General features: G+C 39.7%; 1 protein-coding gene across 6 annotated transcripts in view; it reads left to right on the top strand.

The window, feature by feature from the left end:
* The window catches only part of SMAD2 (SMAD family member 2), a 47,644-nt gene that overhangs the window by 15,822 nt on the left and 10,241 nt on the right, over positions 1-21,581 (top strand). For 5 of the 6 annotated variants that reach the window (XM_035309900.1, XM_035309905.1, XM_035309902.1 and 2 more), the window contains exons 3-6: positions 16,759-16,848; positions 17,995-18,188; positions 18,638-18,772; positions 21,444-21,518. In XM_035309900.1, the coding sequence (XP_035165791.1) occupies positions 16,759-16,848; positions 17,995-18,188; positions 18,638-18,772; positions 21,444-21,518 (494 nt within the window). The remainder of the gene's footprint in view (positions 1-16,758; positions 16,849-17,994; positions 18,189-18,637; positions 18,773-21,443; positions 21,519-21,581) is intronic. The other variant, XM_035309906.1, reaches the window with a different exon arrangement.

The following is a 21,581-nucleotide window of genomic DNA, read 5'->3' on the forward strand; positions in this document are numbered from 1 at the left end:
TTTTATTTTATTTTATTTTATTTTATTTTATTTTATTTTATTTTATTGGTGAGTTAGCAGTATGGCTGAGTTAAGCAGTCTAGGCATAGCTTATTGCACGCTTTAAAATTGTTTCCTGAAAGTTGTCTCTTGTATTACTTAACGTTGGCCTCCATACATGGGGCTAACTGATGCTGATTACAAGTATTTACAAAAGAGGTAACAGTGGAAATAAACTGGGCAAAGATGACATTTTAAAAGATGGACAGGTAGCTTGGAAATTTTGCTTGAGAGCAAGAAAATCATTTAAGTTGAAGAGATTTTGGTGCCTTTTTCTTTGCATAACTGAATAAAAACTCATTTCTAATTTAGGTGTAAAGCTCACTGATTTTATTCAGTATCCTAACTGGTAGCACAGGCTCTTGTTTTTATAAGTTACCTGGGAATGTTTGTTAGGAAAGTGATCGCATGCAGTAACGTAGTTTTAAGGATGCTTTTGATCACCACTAGAGCAGAGCTGATGAGCTAACCTGGCTTCCAGAATAGATTGGTCTCAGGCTTTTAAGATCTTTCCCCAAAATGGAGTACTTCAAAGACAGCAATATAGAAATTCCTTTGCTTCTTCTCAGGTTAAGGCTATGGAATAGGGGTAACTTCCCCAATTAACACTGGGGAGCAGGGGAATGGTTCCTCTGTTAGGAGAGTTCCAACATCTGCTGCGAAGCTGTGAGCAAGTTAGCAAAGAGGACAACAGCAGGCAGTTGGATTGGCACAGTGCATCCTAAAATAACATTGCTAACCAGACAGAGGTGAAGTAAGTCTTCCCAGCAACAGAGCTTGGCACCCTCTGTTAGTTTGTAGTGTAGTTGTAATAATTCTCTCTTTGAGTTGTGGATGGACATTAATTCGTGATCATAGCTCACAGAATGAGAACTGCTGGGTATAAAGAACATTCCCAAACCATATTCCCTATTTAAGTCTATACACATTCATTTACATGTAAATCGGTTCCATAAATGTTTGAAGACTACAGTTGAATATACCGGGTCTTTTTTTTCTTGTGGCAGAATTATTGCAGGTGAAAAAGAGCCCTTTCTGCTTTTCTGTTGCAATTTCAGTAAAAACAATGCTTTAAAACAAAGCCAGAGATCTTTCCTGGAAGTATGGCAGAAGACGGCTGAGATTGTTAGCCAAGATCAGCTGCAAAATCTCCTGTTCCTCCTCTTGATAGCTGGTGCTGTGAACACTGGATGTGTTCACTGGAAAGATGTAGCAGGAGGATCAATTTGCCTCTGCTCTTTTCAGTTCTGTAATTATGGTGGGACTTGAACGTTGTTTCCACATTCTCTGTGGAAGACTAAAAGTTCTCAGTGCTTTCTAAATCTATTGGGCCTGGCTCTGACCTCTGTAGGGTAGTAAGGATAGACTGACACTGTGCTTTGCGATGGTTTCCTGTGGCGTGAGACACCTCTGCTGGCACCTAGCCAGGTGAAAGCCCGCCTGCATTGCCCAAACAGGCAACACACAGATAATTGTGTAGGAGAAAAATAGCTGTTGCTGAAAGTGGTGAGTGCAAAGCAGTTGATTTTAGGGGGGCTTTCTGATACTTTGCAGTGTTTTCTAATCGTCATTGTTTGTTTTTTTTTTTAATAATTCCGTGGTGACAGCTTTTACCTGGTGCATGATGTGTTGTGCAGCCCAGGTTAGCAGACAGAAAACAACAGGGCTCAGGGACTTCCTTGGGGCCTTCTTCAGAACCAGGTTCCAGAACCTGGCATTCCAGGACCATCTCCTGCCCAAACAAATGTGACCAGTCCTTCTTAGTTTCCAGAGACTCAGGTGGGTTGCTCTATGGCTGTAGGCAGAAGTACAATGGCCATAATTACATATATATATTTAAAATGACGTGTAAGCTCTAGGTTGCAGAACCCTTAGATGGCTGCATGGACATATAATGGGAAATAAAATTCATACCGAGTTTGACTTCCAGTCTCAATGAAGCTAAAGTTGTGAACCTGAGGTGAGCAATTAGTAAGACGGTATTGGTGATACTACCTACTTTTGCTGGAAAGCTATTGTTATGCATTTCCTTGAACTTCAAAACCATCTTAAGTCAGTTTAATTGGTGTCTTTTTCACAAAACTAATCTTAGAAGTGAGAACTGAATATCTGCTAGTGGTCATTCACAATTTTTTCAGTTTCCTTTAAGCTGCTGAACAAAAAATCAGCTGGTTTATATCAGCTAACTATTGTTTAACAACACCTAACTATATCGATATACCAATTTGTCTGGCATTAATATTCATGGCTATATATTTTTAAAATATTCAGCTCAAGGGAGCTGAATAACTGTACAACTTGTGTTCTTGTCTTCAGAAACCTGCTTTAAATGAATACCTCTTTGATTATGAAAACAGTGCTTTGAGCATTCCTTACTGGACATCTGCTTTTGTGAACCGGTCAACACAGTTTTGTGGTACTGTTTTTTGAAGAACCATTATAGATTGGGATGATTGGGCTGTGACTGAGTATAGCGAATGCTCAAAGCAGAGTAAGGCAAGAAGCTGAGTACTGCCACTCCCCTTTCTCTAGCCCTTTCTACTTAACTTCCACATTGTAGCCTAAAGTTAAATTTTGTTTGCTTTCTGTTTGATTCATAGCATTAGTGTCTTTGTGATGTAGGGTAGGATGCAAGACTCATGAACAGAAGAGTGTTTGTTTTCTAATAACTTACTATTCTTTTACCAACTCTTCTCAACTGGTTACTTTGCAGCAAGACCTTATTCCTAGTATCTGGATGCAGAAGAATACCAGTAGTGAGCTGTCCAGGCAGTGTATATATTATGGCATTCAGGAGCCTTGTTGTAGTGTAGGTAAGTCAGTCTTTAAAAGGTGAATTTGAAAATTGAAGTTCTTTAGCCTTCTAAGGCAGAGTTAATTGAAATTAAGAGTAATGACTGTTATGGTGTAATTGAGTAAGGATTTATTAAGTATACTAAAATACTACTCTTGATTTTTGCACAGCTGTGATGTTGAGGACTAAATTGCTGTTAACTAAGATGAAACTTTACTGTAGACATAGTTCAAATTACCACATCTTATAATATTGATGTCATCCTGAAAAAGGAAGTCTTAGAGCATTAAACAAAGAAACTTGGGGCTGCCAAATTTAAGCTCGTGCAATTCAGGAAGTCACATGACTTACCCACATAATTTTCTAGAGTTGGTATGCCAACCAGAAAGTATTGGCATGTCATTTGAGGCAGATCAACATGTAAAAATGTAAATGTGCAAGATACTAACCAAGAGCAAAATGCTGTGTAGTTAAAAAGAGCTCGGCTTTTGAGTCAGGAGGAAAAACTACTGAATTTTGAGGACCTTGTTAGTACTAACTGGAACACTGGGCACAGTCTAGAGAGATGTGGATTCTAGTCCTGGCTCTGCTGCCCTTTTCTGGGTGACCTTACCAACCAATTAGTCGTTTTTCAGTCTAAGTGGAGATGATTTTTTTTTAAGGCATGTGATAATGCTACCTCCACATCAGCATAAGCTGAATTATATGGTTAAGGAGTGAGTTTAAGGCATTGTTCCTACTGTAGCATTAATGATGTGGAAAGCAAATTTAGGCGTAGAAAGCCGTTGGAATCTGTGAAAGTTATTTATCTTAAAGAAACTGTTGCTCCTCATTAAGATGATGTTACTGGTAAGAAGCAGGAAGAGATGGTCAAGAGTCAGAATCAAAGATTAAATGTTTAAATTAGCTTGATTTATATTCCATTAAGTGTTTGTGCCAGACTAAGAACTGATGCTGGGGTTGTGGAATCTTAAGCAAATGCAAAATGGCTATTTGTGATTACTTTAGCAACTTAACTTGCTTAATAGATCCTAGTATCAAGCTATAACTAGCAGGAATAATATCTGTACATGACACCTTATGTTATCATTAAGAAGACATGTTGGTCATTCAAGAAGAATATGTTGACTGTGCTTTACTGTCTACAGAGCCCCAAATAACCTCATAAATAGTATTTATTTTTCTCCAATAAAGAAACTGGTGTTCTAGTCAGCCCAAGTCAATGCTAAATTATTGACCAGCTTGCTATTGTAATTAGTGTCTTTATCAGGCCAACTATTCAGTGTGGTGAAGATCCTTCTCCTCATTATATTCCTATTTTGTAGAAGTCAGACAATTTAGTTTTCTTGGTACTGTAGCAAAACACCTGAGCACTGTTTGTTTACTAACGTGAATGTTTTATGACAAACTGAGCACTTTTATAGGAAAAACTTCCAAATTGTGTAGATCAGGCTGTTAGTCTAGGAAGAATTTATAGGATAAACAAAGTGCTGCAGTTCTTTTACTGCTGTAATTTTGAACACAAATAGCCAGTTAATGGGTTCCTTACTGATTTAATCCTACTTGTAATCTACACCTGCCAATTTAATACAAGTAATTTCCCATGTCTTGTTTACTGCTTGTTACTGCTCCATTACTCTGACTTGGTTGCAGTACTGGTTGGTGGAAAACTTCTGAAATTTACTGTATACAATGCTGTAGTCTCATCATGAACAGCTTTCATTGGCCTGTGTCACACTGCATTGTTTGAAGCAGACCAGCAGGATACAAGAGAACAATCAGAAGCTGGAGTAGGTTCACATCTCACTGCATATGCTTCAAAATTGGCAAAAGAATAATGAGATCAGGGAAATCCCCTTGGACGAGTGCTGCACAGTAATCTGACTTCAGCATTTGTTCAGAAAAAGATTCCCCAAATCGTGGCTTTTTATTTTGAAATGTGCAAGCAAATTTTGGTAGGTCAAGAATTAAAATTTCACTTGGAGTCTGTCTCTAACTGCAGGTACACAGAGTATTTATTTGCATGCTCAGGTTATCTTTTCTTACCTACTGGGTAGGTAGAAGTCTGAAACAAAAGAAGTAAACACAGTGTTGCTTAAATGCACATTTTTAAGGATACTGTTGAGTTGAATTGGTGAGTTACATTCCAGAACTGGTCTTCACTTCCTCTTAGTTTTGTGGGAAGCTTCAAGTCAAGTTCCTCTATTGAGATTTAAAGTAATTTTAACTCCTGCTGTAGTTCTGAAACCTTGAACATGAAGAAAATCTGATATCAACTGATCTGGAGTCTTTCAGCTCCATTGTGGAAAGATGTGTTAGAAGCAGTGCTTGTCTTTCAGGTGTGTTTTTGGTTGAAAGACTCTTCTCTTTAATAGGTCACTCAAATGTTAATTTCATGGGCTCCAACTATGCTTTCCAGGAGCACCTTCTGAACCTTGATGTGTTTCTGTAAGTCTGCAGCAGCACAGCGTCTGCTCACCAAAATTTATTGGCAGTCCTGTCCTGTCTTTCTGTAATAAACATTTCTCCTTCTGTAACAGTGAGTGGGGCTTGAATGTAGACATAAAGGTTGTAGCAAGGACAGAATTTAGCTGTGTCCATTTGGATGAATTTCACAAAGCTAATAACTAAAATACCCTTTTGTTCATTTATCTAACTTTTGTCTGTTTTGCTTATGTCCAATGTATCTGTCTTGTAGACTGGTACCTTGTCAAAGCAGTTAGTGTTTAGATAGAGTTTAGTGTTTGCTGTTCCCCATGTCTTTCAATGAGACAAATATAGGTGGAGAACAGGAGGTCTCCTGCCAATGGGATTGTGCCTGTGGCAAATTGCATTGGTGACAGCCATTTTAAAAACTCTGTAATATCCTGCTCAACTATGAGACATTTTTCTGCAGCCCAGAGCTGGAATATGTGTTCCTCATGTGGAGACCCTTTATTTTCTCCAACAACTAGCCTTTCTCAGAAGGATTTAACCAGCTTTCTTTGCACTGAGAAGCTATCTGTTTACTCTATGCTGATATTCTCAAGCCTTTGAGACTCTGATCTTTGGCTGCAATAGTACAGGAAGAGAGCAGGGTAACTGCCACATCAGCACAGGGCAGGTGCTGGTAGATCAGGGTTAACACCTGACCAGTGGAGTGAGGAAGAGGAAAGCTATTGGATGTCTTCAGAAAGTACTTGAGCTATTAAACAACTGGAATTGAGGCAAGAGTGCTTGTGGGCATCATCTGCAGTTGTGTGTTCTGGTATGGATCATGAACAAGATGCCAAGTACTTCTGGACTTGTCATCTTAATACTTCATTTTTCCCTAGCTCTAGGCAGTGAAGCTCAAGAAATAGGCATTGATCCCTGTTCTAAGGAATTTGTCCCATATGTACTGAAGTTTTCTGACATTGATGTCTGATATGGGGTCCCATATTCTGTTCTGGGCCTGAGGATAATAGAGGCCTGTAGCCAGGCACCTTGGCTGACTGATTTTTGCCTTTACTTAACATGTAAGGCTAGGCAGCATCCCAAGGAATAAGCTGAGTTCATTTAAAAAAATAAAAATAAAAAATGCTTTCTTGTAACTGAATGCTGAGACTTCTCAAGCCTTTTTATAGCTTCCTTGATGGTTATGAGTTTTCTTTAATATTTCTAGTAAAATACAGGCATTGCTGTGTGTGAAAGAAATGCCATTTTCTGACTTCAGTTAGTTTTTATATTTACATATAAATTTGCTGTAACAGCCACAGCACAGGTGCCGTTCAGTTCTCTTCTTCCGTGTGTTGCCTGGGGAAGTTTTCTGTCGCTCAAACCTTATCTTCGTACGACTCCTCTTACGTGCAGTGAATTCTGCACGCATTGGGGACCTTATTTATGTAGTGCTTGAGTTTCTTTTATTTATTTTTTAATTCCTTATCTCTGAAGGTAACTCTTGTTTGGACATGGATTAAGGTCAGTATGTTCTCTCAAAAGTTTCACCACTTTTATGCTAGGTGTGCCCACACAGCTGGTGTAGGCTGCAACAGGAGTCATTCTGGTATAGACTTTGCTGCGTTCAGCACTTTAATATACACTTTAATATGTATATATTTTCTGTTCACTTGTCTTCCTGGGATTCCAAGGTGGGTGTGTAATCCATAGGGGAACTGTCCAGGAGCATCTTCATTTTGAAATGTGGTATTAAAAGATTCCTGTAACTGTTGTTCTAAGAGCAATCTTTTGCCAAGTTAGCATATTTTTCAGGCAATGTGGCTAAGATAAATGTCTTGCAGAGCTAATCCCTCCCCCTCACCACCCCAAATACTCACTAGTTTGAGGCAGTTAATCAAAATGTCACATCTTCAGTTTTCCTGCTGTCCACCACTTGCAAAACAGCCCACTCACAGTGCTCACCCACGTGGAGGGGGCAGGCTGCTTGAGAGAAATTATTTGACTTTGCCCTTGGAAGCTGTACCAGGTAGCTTGTGGGAAAAGCTTTCACCTACTTTGACAAATAGTGGTTGGAGAACTTGAGACAAAGGTCATCTTTGAGTGTTTCTGTGGTGCTAGTCCTGAAATGCGTGTGCGGAGCTCTGTCTTTTGAAAGTATGACCTGTGAGATTGCCATCAGCTGTTAGCAGAGCTGTTTGTTGTGTATAGCTCAGCCAGTGTTACGATGGATATGGCTTTCTGTAAAGACACTTTGTCCCTTGGTACTCTTGATTCTCTTCAGGTCTGCCTTCACTGTAGTCCCTGTTAGGGATGATGCAGAGTGTCAGTCTGTGGAGCTGCCTTGGGTGTCATCCTAACTCACAGCCTGACATTGCTTTCTAATAGGAAACAGAAAAATGAAAAGGTAACCGCATGTGGTGTGAAATGAGATGAATCGTTAGGTTGTTCATTCCTTATATAACTTGTCAGCAAAAGAGAGGTTTTTAATAGATTGACATCGCTCCTGTTCTAGAAGACTGTGCTAGTCATCTCTCTTTAGTTGAAACAAATCAGTGGTAATTTAATTATTAGAAATTCTTTGTTTTAATAGAGGTGGTACGAGAGTGGAGGACAGATGGCGATTTCTCAGGCCGCGTTGCTGAGTATTCTTGCTTCATAGCTGCATGCAACATCTCACCAGCTACCCAGAGCTCTGAAAGGTTATTTCCTAAATGGACACTTTCAGAACATGTGTCCCTGGATACCCTTCCTTTGCTCCAGTAATAAAGGTGTGATCCTTTATTTCTTTCAGGATGTGTGGTGGCCTTCTGATATCTTAAATGTCTTTGGAGTTTCTGACAAAAGACTTCAGTATGATGTTCTCAGATGAAATACAGATACTTTATGTTAATAGTAGCTCACTCAGACATATAATGAACACAGTACTTCCAGCTGGGAGAATTTCAAAATTACACGCTTCTGTCCCAGTTGAAGCGCTGTATTTCCGTTTTTTGAGGGTGAAACTGCAAAATAATTTAGCAGTCAGAAAACGTTTATTGGATACAGTAGTATAACAAATGAAAGCACCATAGGGATTTAAAGGTAGCATTTCAGAAATGACACCTCAAAGTAGAAAACTGCATCCTTAGAGTTTGTGGGGCTACATGTTGGTCTACTTTTTTCTGCCTGGTTAGTCTCAGGGGAGGTGCCATTGTGAATGCTGTTGTACATTCGTAACCCTCACTGGACATGGGTCTTCTAAAAGTCGCTTTTTGAATATTTCATTAGGAGGGCTAAATATATGTTGTGGTTCATCTTACCACTAGCAAGTTTGCTTGGAGTTCGTGAGATATAAGTTGCAGCTGCTCAAAGCAGTTACGTTGGAGTAGGGAACTGCAGGGCAAGTTTCCCAGCAGAGCTGTTAGCTCATGACTTCCATAGGCTGCTCTGCGTGCTCCCTGCATTCAGCCTCTAGCAGGAGGCTGACTTGTGGCCCGCTCTCTGCTGACTCTTAAGAGAGGCTGATCTGTGCTGCATGCCATTTGTTTCTCGGTCCCGCGCACCATCTCTGTGCTGGCTGACCTTGCTCTTTGTAAGCATACAAGTTTGCAGGTTGCTCTCCGCCTGACTGAACAGGGAGTGAAGACCCCTTGATAGGATGTGCATCTAAATAGACCATATGGACAGCAAGAAAAATAAATGGTTTCCTTCTGCTTGGTTTCCATGGCACCCTGGAAAAATTGCTCTTGAACTGTGAGGTGCTATCCTTCCAAGCATCTCCTGGTACTAAGGGGGAAAAAATAAAGGTAATGCTGATTGTTGTTGGCTGCTTTATTTTGTCTGACAGCACAGGGCTAGCACGTCAGGGTTTGGGAGAAGGGAGGAGGATGAATTGCTTTGAAGGGGCCTTGTATCTGTACTTTTGTCTTTGTCAGCAGCTTGTTGGACATGTGACCAGGAAGAAGTGTGCCTTGAGAAAAGGCAACAGAAGCAGACACTGTTCATTGAGCTGAGTGGCTGGCCTGGCACTATGCAGGGCTGGGAGAAATCCACCGGCCCTGCTCTGAGCAATGGGTGGCCCTGCTGTTGGCCTCTAACAGATTCTCTTTTGTACTTCACCTTCCACTTCTGCATCTCCTGTGGACATCCTCAGAGTTTAAGCTAAAGTAGATGGCATTGTTCAAGGATTTTTTTTTCCTCTTTCCCACAGTGTTAGGTTAACTGTATCCCGTGGCTCCTGCTTTTCTGGTTATTTTGATGTGTTAATTTTTTAGCATATATCTATTTATAAGAAAGGTTACTTGAGTCATTTTCCACAGATCAAATGCTGAATTTTGTATTTGATGTAATGATTTTTTAAAGTATTACACAAAATTCAATGTCAACTTTTTTCTTGAAAGGGTTCTGATTAAGAGGAGAGTTGTGTAATGGTCCCTGACTTATATTCCACTCAGTATGCACATTTGTAAACATTTCTTTATTGGCTATAGTGTGTCTTCAGTGTTTGTGTGGAGAGGAGGGAGGCAGGGAGAAAAGGTACAGTTACTGTTCTGAACAAATAATCTGTGTTGCATATGCTGGAAGAAAGGTCTGTTTTTTAGATTCTGGGGGAGAGGCAGAACAAAGCTTTTTTTGTTGTGTATCGAGGGCTATTTACAAATAGAAGTAAATTGAAGGGGTTGGAGGCACTTGAGGAAGCACTCATAATTGTGGGAGCCGAGTGCCCAGCTGCCAGCATTGCTATTGTTTTGTTGAGTTTGTGCTGAGGGAGAAACTTGTGCTCTGAGTTCTGTAAGAGCTTTCTCTTCTGCAGTCCAGGTCTCCTTTAGACATTACTTAATATCCTTTTCCTATACTTAACAGGCTCTGTTGCTTCCTTTGAAGAATGGGAGAATCTGGTAGCTGTCTAACTGCCCACCTATACTTCTGTTCAAGTATCTGTTTACTCTGGTTGCTGATGCTATCCTTTAACTGATTTTTGTCATTTTTTTCTTCCTTTCCCAGTGGTCTGCTTCTCTACTCACATCTCTCAGAACAATCTCATTGCTAGAGTTGTGTCCAGCTCCTTTTAATGAATGCCCCTGAAGATTTGTCTAAATGATTTTTAAGAGGAATTCAGGCTTGTGCTTTTTGTTCAGTATTGGCCAAGATATTAGCTCATCACGCCAGCTGATGCTTAGAAAAATAATTTCATACTAAATTCCCAAGTCTTTACACTTTCTGTTGTGAGAAAAAGAGATTGGGACTTCTGTGTTACTGGGCGTTATTCACAAGCAGAAATGTACTGCTATGGCTTTGAGTCGTGCCAGTTGATGAATATGTATGTCTGCTTATTTACATTTAAGTGAGTAGATGGTATTTTGTCACTATAATGTTGGCTGATGGAATTGTAAGCAAGAAGACTGGACAGTTCTGCTGGGATGCAAAACGATATGGGATCCTAAGAGGAGCAGGGTAGATCTCATGAAAGTAACTTAAAATTTGCATTGTTATTGCAGATCTGTTTAATGTTTTCTAACAGAACAGATCTGAGTGCAGATAACCTTCTCCCTGCCACCCCAGCATGGGGAAAATAAACCACAAGCAACATATAATTCAGTAGCTCAGACATTTAAGTGAGCCAAAGTACACTTTACAGGAAGCTTTTGCTTTTGGGCAGCTTTTATTTTTCGTCTTTCTAGTGCTACCACTTCAGTTAGGGAAGAGACTGTCAGCTGAACTCCTTGCCTTCCAGCTCCTGTACAGCCATCCCTTTTCTTTGCAGGACTGACAGTGACGCTTGAGCTGTGACAATATTTACTAACTTCTGTAGAGAGTTTCTGCTACTTGATATGTAAACATCTCTGAAGTGGTTCTGCCTAACTTGCATCTGATGTAGTGTTAGTTGCAAGCACTTCATTTTGTACAAAGAAAGTACCTAAAGCATGCAGTTTCCAACATTATGAACAGTTTTAATGGTGAGAAGGTTGCTTTGTTCAATCTGTCACTCAGGAAAAAGATTAAATTCACAACAGTAGCTACCTGTTCAGTGTATTACATGTGTGTAACCGTTCTGATGCACACGTAGTACTGTTTAAAACTGTTTAAAACCGTGCTGACTTCAGGTTCTTTCAGCTATAACCTCCAGTAAAACAGCATCTGTCTACAACCGGATATCATTGACAAAACCTAGCATCTTTGTCCATCTGTATGTCATCTATTTTGCAAATGCACTTGAGGAAATTACAGGAGTATCTTGGGAGTGTTTGCAGTGCAGTGCCATGGATATACACCAGCTTGTTTGATGCTGTGGTCACAGCTATTTGGACAGCACTTGGATATATTTGCTTGGATCTTGCAAATTTGTACCTCTGGCTTTTAGCAGTGCTGAGGAACTGAACCTAATTAGGGCAGCCTAGGTTGAACACCAAGCTGAGGTGGCTTTATTAGTTGGCATCTGGACATCTGCGAAGGCTGTGGACTGTTCTGTGTCAATGCATCTCCAATCATGGGAGTTTCTGATTTAGAATTAGTGCCACTGCAAGTCAGAATGCAAATGGCTTTCTGAATTTGCTAAGATGAGATCATACTGTCACAGACTGACATTAACATGATGGTTGGCAACACATCTTTTGCGAAGAGGAGAGCAGTAGCCTTACCCTGTTCTTTTTTCTGCCTTGATGGGCAGTGTCCTTTGGTACTAATCCTACTGCAAATACAAGAATCTGTCTTCAGTCAGTGTGTTCCAGTCGATGTGCTGCATCTCCTCTACACTGCTTGATCCTTTGCAGTTTATATCTCGTTTTTTATGGATATTGATACATCCTTTGATTAGTCCAGTAAGGATATCAGTTTAAAGGAAAACAGTTGGACGGTTTGCTTAAGTGTGGCTGAAATTGCTTTTGTCTGTGTTCATCCTTTATGGGCAGGTAAAAAAAATAATTTATATTTGAAGCAGATGTCCACTTTCGTAGTAGGCTTTTATCAAGTAAGCCTACTGTTCAAGTAAGATAGCTTGTCCTGTTTATGCTGATGGGGAACATCATCTGTACCATGTAGACTTACACAATGCAAACTTTTTTGGTTATCTTTATGTTAAGGTTCTTCTTGCATCCACATTTTTCCTATGTGTCAGTATTTTGCATCTTACTGAAGAGAAGTGGTTTTGGCACTTTGTCTCAAAATTGTGAAGCATTGCTACAGCTCTCTGCTGTTTAGGTAATTTCTTGCCCAGAGTAGGGTTTTTTAGAGCTCGGATTTTCCTGTTAAAGGAAATGATGAAATGGAAGAACTGAAGGCATACTCTGTACTGTTGCATGCTGATAGCCACATTAAAGATTCTTCTTGCCAGAACTGTGTAATATCATCTGAGATGCTGCTCCTTATAAGCAGATAAAAAGGTTGAAACGCCAACTCTTGCAGCCCTTTCCATTTAGGGAAAGGCTCAGGCAGAAGTAGTGTTGGTTCCACCCAGTTGTAACTTGTCTGACCCTTTCTTCACCACATCTGTGCTCTGGTCAGTCCTGACATTGGAATTGCAGGACTGAGTTGTCCCAGGCTGAGTGTGTAGCAGATGCTTGCTAGAACACTGACTTTTCCCTGAAAATCCCTGGGTTTAGCAGTTCCTTGTTGCAAGTATCCTTAAAGCATTTATTCTTCCAGGAAATAGTTTTCTTTTGCTAGAACTTCAGAACACATGGAAAGTTAAGCCAATTTGATTGTTGAAATCCTTAAAGTCCCTTAAAATAAATTCCATAATTTTGTAGGGTATGCAAAAGCACCAATCCTAGTATCCTAGAGCAAGCTTGTTTGAAGTGCTGGAGGCCACAGAGTATGGTGATCTGCTAATCTAAATCCGTATTGAAAAGATTTAAAACAAGTAAACAAAAAAAAAACAGCTAAGCTGGCTTTTGAATAGTTGGCCTTGTTTATGTCAACAGTTAAATTGTATTGAGACCAGCTATGAAAATGCTCCTTGGAATGAATGTGTCCACCCTGCTGGGAGGAGGTGTATTAGCACTGAGCTTGTATTTTGGAGTATATTTAAGCCCTGTCTACACAGGAAAGATTTAAGTCCTGCTTGGCTGCAGGAGTCAAAATATATTTCGGAAACAATGATGGCTTACCAGTACTGCAATATACAATGGGTTCAAAACAACAACAAAAATTGTTCCATACAACACGACATCTGAAATGTGCTTCAAGGCTTCAGCCTGAAGGCAGCCTGCTCGCTAAAGGTGAAATGGTGATATGTGTTGGCTACTTCGCTCCTAATAAATTAAACGTGCCTGGGAATGTTCCCAGGCACTGTGGCCAACTGGCTTGGGACTGCCTGCGTCCGTGCTCTTATGCTCTTTGCTTCCAGGGCAGGGTGGCTGCAGCTGAACTGCCCAGCGCAAGCGGTCCCACTTGTGTGCCGACTCACAGACCTGGGAATTGAGTGGGAGAGCACTAATTGGCACAGCACAGTGCTGGGGAATGTCCTAGCTGCTTTCGAGCATACATGATCATGTTCCAGGGCCTGGGAACGTTTCCAGATGAGATTTAAACTTATGAGTACAGATGTTAGTCCTTGATTCTTCTGAAATTTTTATGGACTAAGGCAAAGAAGGAGCCTTCCTCCCCTAAGGGATTTGGGACACTTCAGAAAGGTAAGTGTAGGAAATAATGTCTCCTATTTATTTTGGGGCACAAATTTTGTGCTACTTAAGTCTGTGCCACCTGTTTGCCATTTAGATGGTTTTAGTGGCTGCTTAAGCATCTTTCAGAATGCAGTCACCTTTACAGCCACCAGCAATCTGGGATGCATAGGAGTCTCAGCCTTCCTCTGCCAGGCTATTGCTTGTGTGTGAATGAGCATGTATAGGAGCAGTAAATGCAGGCTAATGGAGGTGCTGTGTAGGAAGAATGTCTTTATGGTGGTCAGGTCAGAAATCTCATTCTCATTGGGGTGTGTACGAATATTAAGAGTCCTAGGTTAGGCTGGGTGACACAGTGAGAGGAAGTCTTGTACCTCTTGGGCAGTGGATCTTGTGGGAGCAGGAGAGTAGGGAAACCATTTCCTTAGAAGTTTCTCTTAATGGATGGTAAAATTGATGACTAAATTTGATCATACAGGGCTATTTCCTGCAGGCTGTAGTGTTCGTGCATTTTTGGACCTGGAATGTAGTCCTAGTGCAGATGAGCCAGTAACCCATTGATATTAATCCCAGCTCTAAGCAGTTGTATGTCCTGGAAAACAGCATGTTGCGTAAGATGCTGAGTAATGGAGCAGTTTTGTCCTGAACTGATCATTTTTTCTGCACCCCCTTTTCCAACACTCCCACCTGTTTCCTTACCACCTTCTTTCTCCAGGGTACCCTGGGGTTCTTTGCTAGTTAGGGCTCCATCATGCAGTCACTTCAGAATGCTGTTTCTTTTCATAGAGCTTGGAATATGTTATTGACTTGGAAAGTTCAAATATTTATAGAGAAAAGTTAATATAAAATATTATTATTATAATATACAGCACGCTCTATCTATTCATGTGTATTGTGTTCTGTTTTACAAGCAGCAGTGGTGCATATTTAAGGATACAGTACAGTGCAGGGATGCTCCCTGATGTCCTGCAGGCTGCCCGTGTGTCTGCAAGCCAACCGTTTTGTCCTTGCACAGCTTCTGGCAGCCTGCTGTCCTGGAGGCAGCTTAGGAATTCCAACAAGAGAGGTTGCAGGCTCTGCCAGTGGTCAGTGTCCATCTTCTGCCTGCTCTGATTCTGGCCAGAGAGCTGTCCTTTCTGCCGTTGTCTTAGGTGGATGTAATTAGTTCAGGGCAGTTGGCTCTTTTTGGAGAGCTAGGTGTTGGAGAATGGGCCTTTACATGTGGAAGCCTGCTGCTGCAAAAAGACAGGAGTTCATCTAGCATAGGACTTCCACTTGTGTTCATTGGCAGTAAAATGTCAAAGGCCATGTTTTGTTGAACGTTTCTTTTTGTCATTAAGTGCAAGCTGCTGTCACAAGTCACAATCTCGTCCCCCCTCTGCAATGCTTGTGTGAGTAGAAGAACTAACTGATCTGGCTGAAAAGCAACTCAGAAACCTTGAATTTTCAGCCATGTCTGTCAAGTTCACTGCTTTGGCTTGCTGCTCAATTGCATGAACGTTTCAGCATCCCTGGGGTGGTATTAGGAGTGAGGCATGTGGGACAAACCGGTAGAGGACCAGAACCATTCCTTCGCTTTGTCAGTAACCTGCACTTAGGTGTTATTAAAGTGACCATGAAATTGAGGTGGTTGTCTGTCCTGAAGATGGTTTTAAGTATAATGCTGTGCTGTGTGCTCTTTTGTTTCATAACACTAAGGAATTTTCCCTGTGTAGGGAGGAGAAATAAAAATACCTACCTCACTTCTATTCCCTTGAGCACCCAATCCAAATTTAGGAGTGTATCAGCTAAGATTAGTAGCTTAAGTGAATAAAGCCTTTAAAACCAGGAGTTTGGTGAATTTCTACTCTCTTCTTTCTGCTGCAATTTTTCAGAGGCTCTTAACTTCACAGGTAATGGAGCAGCTGGTCAGATTTCCAGCTTTGTGCTAGTGGAGTTGCTTGTTGCCCATACTCTCTTTGTTTCTGAGGTGCCAAGTCTACATGTCGTTACTTAAGTAAAATAAACTGTCAGTTCCCAGTGGTCACAGAGCACATCTGTGATTACCCCAGACTGAATTATGCCTCTGAAAATGTGCTGCCCATTTATAAGTCTGTGCTGTTTTCTTGCTTTGCTTAAATCTGCTGCTTTTAGTCAGTGCCTGTCACTGGAGGCTCCTCTTTCTTTACTTCTGTGATTGTCATTGAACCAGTTTAATGAAGAAATACTTCCCTCATTTCCTCCTGCTTGGTTTAACAATTAGGTTTGTTGTTCTATATTTAAGACTTAAAATACAATATTGTAAAACTGTAGTAAATGTTTTATGTTTTATATGCAGTAGAAAATAGTATTCAGTTATTTAATCAAGGAAAGTACAGAAAATAGCGTGAAATATCAGTTGCAACAAGCTTTTCTTTGGAGCAAGTGCTCCTGTTTTGGGAAAAGCAGTAAATTAGTATGTGCATGGAGAATGAGACTGCTGAAGTGGTGGTACCTTAAAGTTAGGCTGTGATGGTTCAGATTCAGATACACATGGCCTTTGTTTCTGATCTTAGGGCAGCTTATATTTAAAAACAAAAACAAAGCAACAAAAAAAAGTGCACCCTGAAACTACCCTTGAAAATTGAATTTCAAGAGCTAGTCTGAAGTTTTGCCTGTTTTAAGAAACATTATAGCTGTATTGACTAGTCAGAGAACTTGTTCACCTTTTAAAAACATTATCATTTACCTTGAATCACGTGTTCCATTTTGATAGCATCCTTCATATAGAAAATATAGCATGTCTGTTTAAATGCAAGTCTAATAATGCTCTATCTTCTATGTGAAAGGAAGTATTCTGTACATTTTTCCATGTTTGACATCATGGTGTTTTGAATAACCATGTTCCATATTCATATCAATTTTTTGTTTTTGTTTTCAATTTATGCACAGCACTTGCTCTGAAATTTGGGGACTGAGTACACCAAACACGATAGATCAGTGGGATACAACAGGCCTTTACAGCTTCTCTGAACAAACCAGGTGAATATTCTGCCCTCTCTCGCATCATAGAAATCTTGTGGGAGGGATTGGATTTGGAGGGTCTGTAATGGGATGCTTTAGCTGTAAAATAGACTAAAATGCTTCCTAGGCCTCTCATGGTACAGCATTTTAAAATATTTGCTTGCTGATGTAGAAATCCAAGTGTTCTCAGCTGATGTTTTGACCAATGAAATTCTAATTCCGGAATATTCTTTTTTCACGCCAGTGCTGTTGAAAGAATGGGAAGACTTGTTAAATGCAAGCTCTAATGTGATTTGGTATTTATATTAACAAAGTTGGGCTACTTAATTCTTTAGACCTAATCTTACAAAGTGTTTAAACTGCTTTGTATGCCACAAGCTTTCAGTTAAACCTTGCTAATTGGCTCAGATACGAGCTACTAAAGAACTGTTTGTAAATTCTTCAGTAGTTAATAGTGGGCAAATTCTAAACAGGGTCTTTATTTTTTTTCATGTCACATTACTTGATTTGTGTATTAAGGTTTGTCTCCCATCCCATAACGATCATAAACATCTGCATTTGTGTAAGCATATGCAGTCAGTCTTAAAACTAGCAAAACATTTTCAGCTGGTAGCAAGGCAGATGAAGTCAAGAAGATAAACTGTACAGCCCTTATGAGATGCGTGTTCATGCTTTTTGCATTACAGTTATACTGCCATGTGGATCACTTGGGCAGCTGACTGCTTATAGGCTTACTTGCAGTCCTGGGGGAATTCTTATGCTTAAAGCCATAAAGCATCCGTGCCACAGCAAAGCCTTAAGGTTTAGAAACTGAAGGGACTATTAAATGTGTGTTTTTCTTTCAACAATTGTCTTTTGCATTTTAAAAATGTATGTGAAGCAATCATTCTAAATACTTGTTTGGAGGTAAAAAGGCTATTTTTGAACCTTAAGTTCACTGGCAATAGTTTGAGCATCTCAAAAGGAAATAAAAATGCTGTTTGATGTCATTACTTATCTCGCATTTTAAGCCTTTTAACAAGAGTGCAGATGTCACTAACTGTATCAATAGAGTGAACTCTGAAAATGAAAAAAACTGCTTTTCCCATGCACATACACTGTTGCTTGAGTGATTAAGAGACAACATGCAATCTGTAAATACTTCTCAACATCTTTCCCATGTAGATCTCTTGATGGCCGACTACAGGTATCTCATCGTAAAGGATTACCGCACGTTATTTACTGTCGTTTGTGGCGCTGGCCAGATCTTCACAGTCACCATGAACTTAAAGCAATTGAAAACTGTGAATATGCTTTTAATCTTAAAAAGGATGAAGTATGTGTAAACCCTTACCACTACCAGAGAGTGGAGACACCAGGTAGGAAGACTGCTTCTGACTTTATAGCAGCATCTGTATGTACACACTTATTCAGCATAATGTTTTAGATAAAGAAGGATGATGTGTTCCTTTGCCAGAACTACAAGATGATTAAAGATGCAGGTTTTGAGAATACCATCCTCTAAAAGTTCTTAGTAGTGAAGATGCTGACAATTTTTTTACATGTGTTGAATAACCATGACAAATGCTTCCAGGGCTGCTAGCGATGGTATGGCCCAGCATGAAAATGAGAGTAGAGTTGTCTTACTAATATAGAGTAGTCTTACTCAAAAACACCTCAGGAATCTGTTCTGGTAATGAGTGGTATGATTGCAGCATTAGCAGTACTGAGAAACATCTGAAGAAATTGTGAGATTTTTTTTTTCCTCTTGCTTCATAGAAGTGTGTATTTGAGGGTCTTACTAATACTTTGAATTTTGCTTTTCCAGTCTTGCCTCCTGTACTAGTGCCACGGCACACAGAGATTCTAACAGAGCTTCCACCTCTTGATGACTATACCCATTCCATTCCTGAAAACACTAACTTTCCAGCTGGAATTGAACCACAGAGCAATTACATACCAGGTATTTGCTGAACTCCCAATGTGAACAGTGCACTTATCTTTGTTTCATTGCTGCTTCAGTGTTGGTAATTTCACAAAGTGATTAAATGAATTGAAAAATGTACCAATTAAATGGTGTTGGTTTTCTGCATTAATTCCAATGGAAGGCCTGAACACTGTTACTTGCAGAACATGATCCTGTGTGAAAAGGTATTGCTGTGGTTTCAGAGTAGCTTACTCAGTTTTGATAGCTTAAGGTTCAAAATGCTGATGAGTACAAAGTAGACCTTCACATTATGCTTTAAGACTTCTATAAACATGTAGGTGTTGCCAAATGCTGTGTGTTGGAGACTGAGTAGTAAACTGCTCAATTCCACCATGTGAAGTATGTGCAGAAAACTAAGTTCCAAACAGTGTAGCTTGCAGTTGATCAAGCTCCTCTTTGTGTACTTCTTAGAGTTGTGTGCATACATTTTTTGTTGTCTTTAATATTCAGGAGAAATGTAACTACACCAAATTTTTAAGGAATTCTTCTTCCCTCTCTTTTTTCTTCCCTAACCCAAAACAAAATTCAAGACTGAGCTGCTACAGTACACACACAAGCCTGTGTCCTTACTGAAATGTAAGATGAGTGACCTGTGTTTCCTGTCCCAGTTTCCTGATTCCTACCTCTTCAGGAAGTTGTCTGGAATATAATATCCAGCCAAGCTGAAGTTTTTCATAAATTTAATGCAACTATGTTACAGCATCCAAGGACTGATAAATAAGCTGAAAATTCAGATCCTGGCTCTCTAGAAGAATGACTGCCTTAAAACTCAGATGTGTGTAGTATACAAACTGTATCTACATGTCTTAAACAGGATGTTGCTTGCATTTTCTTTAAATTATCTGAAAATTGAAATGGCACCAAGGTTTCCATGAACTTGATCTCCTCTGTTTAATTGGTGCCAAATTTGTTGCTACTTAAGGATGAGATATTTAAGGAGCTATTTAAGATGCTAGGGCTTGATGTTGCTTTCTTCGATTATGTATACTTCTTTGACTCCATCAGAGGACTTCTGATAGTGTTTGCAGACAACTTACTGGAAAGCCACCATTTGAAAATACAGGAAATGAACTCAAGGAACTCTAGGTAGTTATTTGCAATAAGTCAGTTCAAGGTGATTGCAGGTACTCACATGACCTTCAAATGTTTATGCAGCTCACCACACCTTGCCTCCGTCTCTTTGCCACTGACACCCTCCTCTTGTATTCAAGAATCGTATCTCAATCTTATTTTATTTGACCTTCTTAACTAATCTTGACTACTTAGCTAGGTCTTGATAAGCCTTGTGTGTCTTGACAGCCTGCTTCAGAGCACTTTTCTTTAGCAGTAAACCAGACTAACAACCATGGTAGTATTGCACCACAATAACATCTCAGTATGTCTACAAAGAGATCCATTTCACCTACAAGGTACCTCCTCTGTGTTTACTGGGTAGATAGTGATTGTGAAGGTGCAGGTTGTCATTCAGGGCCCCTCCAAATCTGACGTGTGCTGAGCTGCCTTGTCCAAACTTGTGGCAGCATTTGTGCTCTGCTAGGAGTTTTTAATGCTTCTTTCCAGTTATATTGATGCTCACCTATGGCCCTAAAACAGTATTAATAATAATATATTGGAAGAGACCTTTTGTGTTCAGACAGACTAGATATGTGGCTGTTTGGCACATTAGCAACTAGATTAGCAACTGGATTAGCAACTGGAAACAGGAGGTGTGGGTTGGATTGGAAATGGTTATTGATCTTTTACATGTCTGTGGGCTTAAGTATAACAAATAATTTAAAGGTGGGTAGAGTCCGGTTTAACACAGTAAATTCTATAAAAATGTTCAAAACCATGTGATTTTTGTCTTCATAGTTCTTGCTAGTAAAGAAACTAACATTTTGTCACTATATATATATGGGAAAAGACACTTGCCCAGTTCAGACAAAATTATTTCCTGAGAGGCAGTTGGTTAACTCATTATCTGGATTACAAAGTATGTTCTGAATGGGGAAACTTTTTATTGAGTTTACTTTGGTCTGTAAAACTCCAGGCCTTAGACAGCTAGTTAAAAGAGTAGATGTTTTTTAATAGAATATGGCATTTATAATAACAATAGCTTGTGCATCATAACTGGTTAGATAATGTAGTTGTTAATGAGTGAAATCAACTGTTGGGTACTGAAAAAACAAACGTGGGGACTGAACTGAAAAATAATCTTTAAATCTTAACAACTTCTAGGGCGTAGGAGGGTGTCTGATGGTTATACTACCTAAATACAGCTCATATTTTTTTGTAGAAGTCACCAGATGGTTTTTTCATTTGTAATTCTACTAAATGTGAAAGCTGTTAATCACAATTGCAAAATTGTTACTCCTAGTGAAAGTATCTTGTATTATGTGGAACAAACAAGGATTGTCCGTTAATTATATAATATGTTTGAGCAATTGGCAGGCATACAAAAGATGATACATTTTATGTAGACAATAAGGCAGGTAATGGATTTGAATTCCTATGGTAGAAAGAAAGTCCAGCAAAAGTAAATTCTAATTCAGTATTCAGGTATCTTACAGAGCTTATGAGGACTTGAGAACTAAACCCCCACATGTTAAATCTTACAAGTTGCCCTATTCATTCAAGTATTAGATAGATACCTTATTTTTTTAAACAGAAACCCCACCTCCAGGATACATCAGTGAAGATGGAGAAACAAGTGACCAGCAGTTGAACCAAAGCATGGATACAGGTAAAATTTTCACCACTTTCAAGACTTGGGTTTACTAGTTGTGATCCCTTTACGTAGTGGCAT

This window comes from Oxyura jamaicensis, chromosome Z (assembly GCF_011077185.1).
Source record: "Oxyura jamaicensis isolate SHBP4307 breed ruddy duck chromosome Z, BPBGC_Ojam_1.0, whole genome shotgun sequence".
Lineage (NCBI taxonomy): Eukaryota > Metazoa > Chordata > Aves > Anseriformes > Anatidae > Oxyura > Oxyura jamaicensis.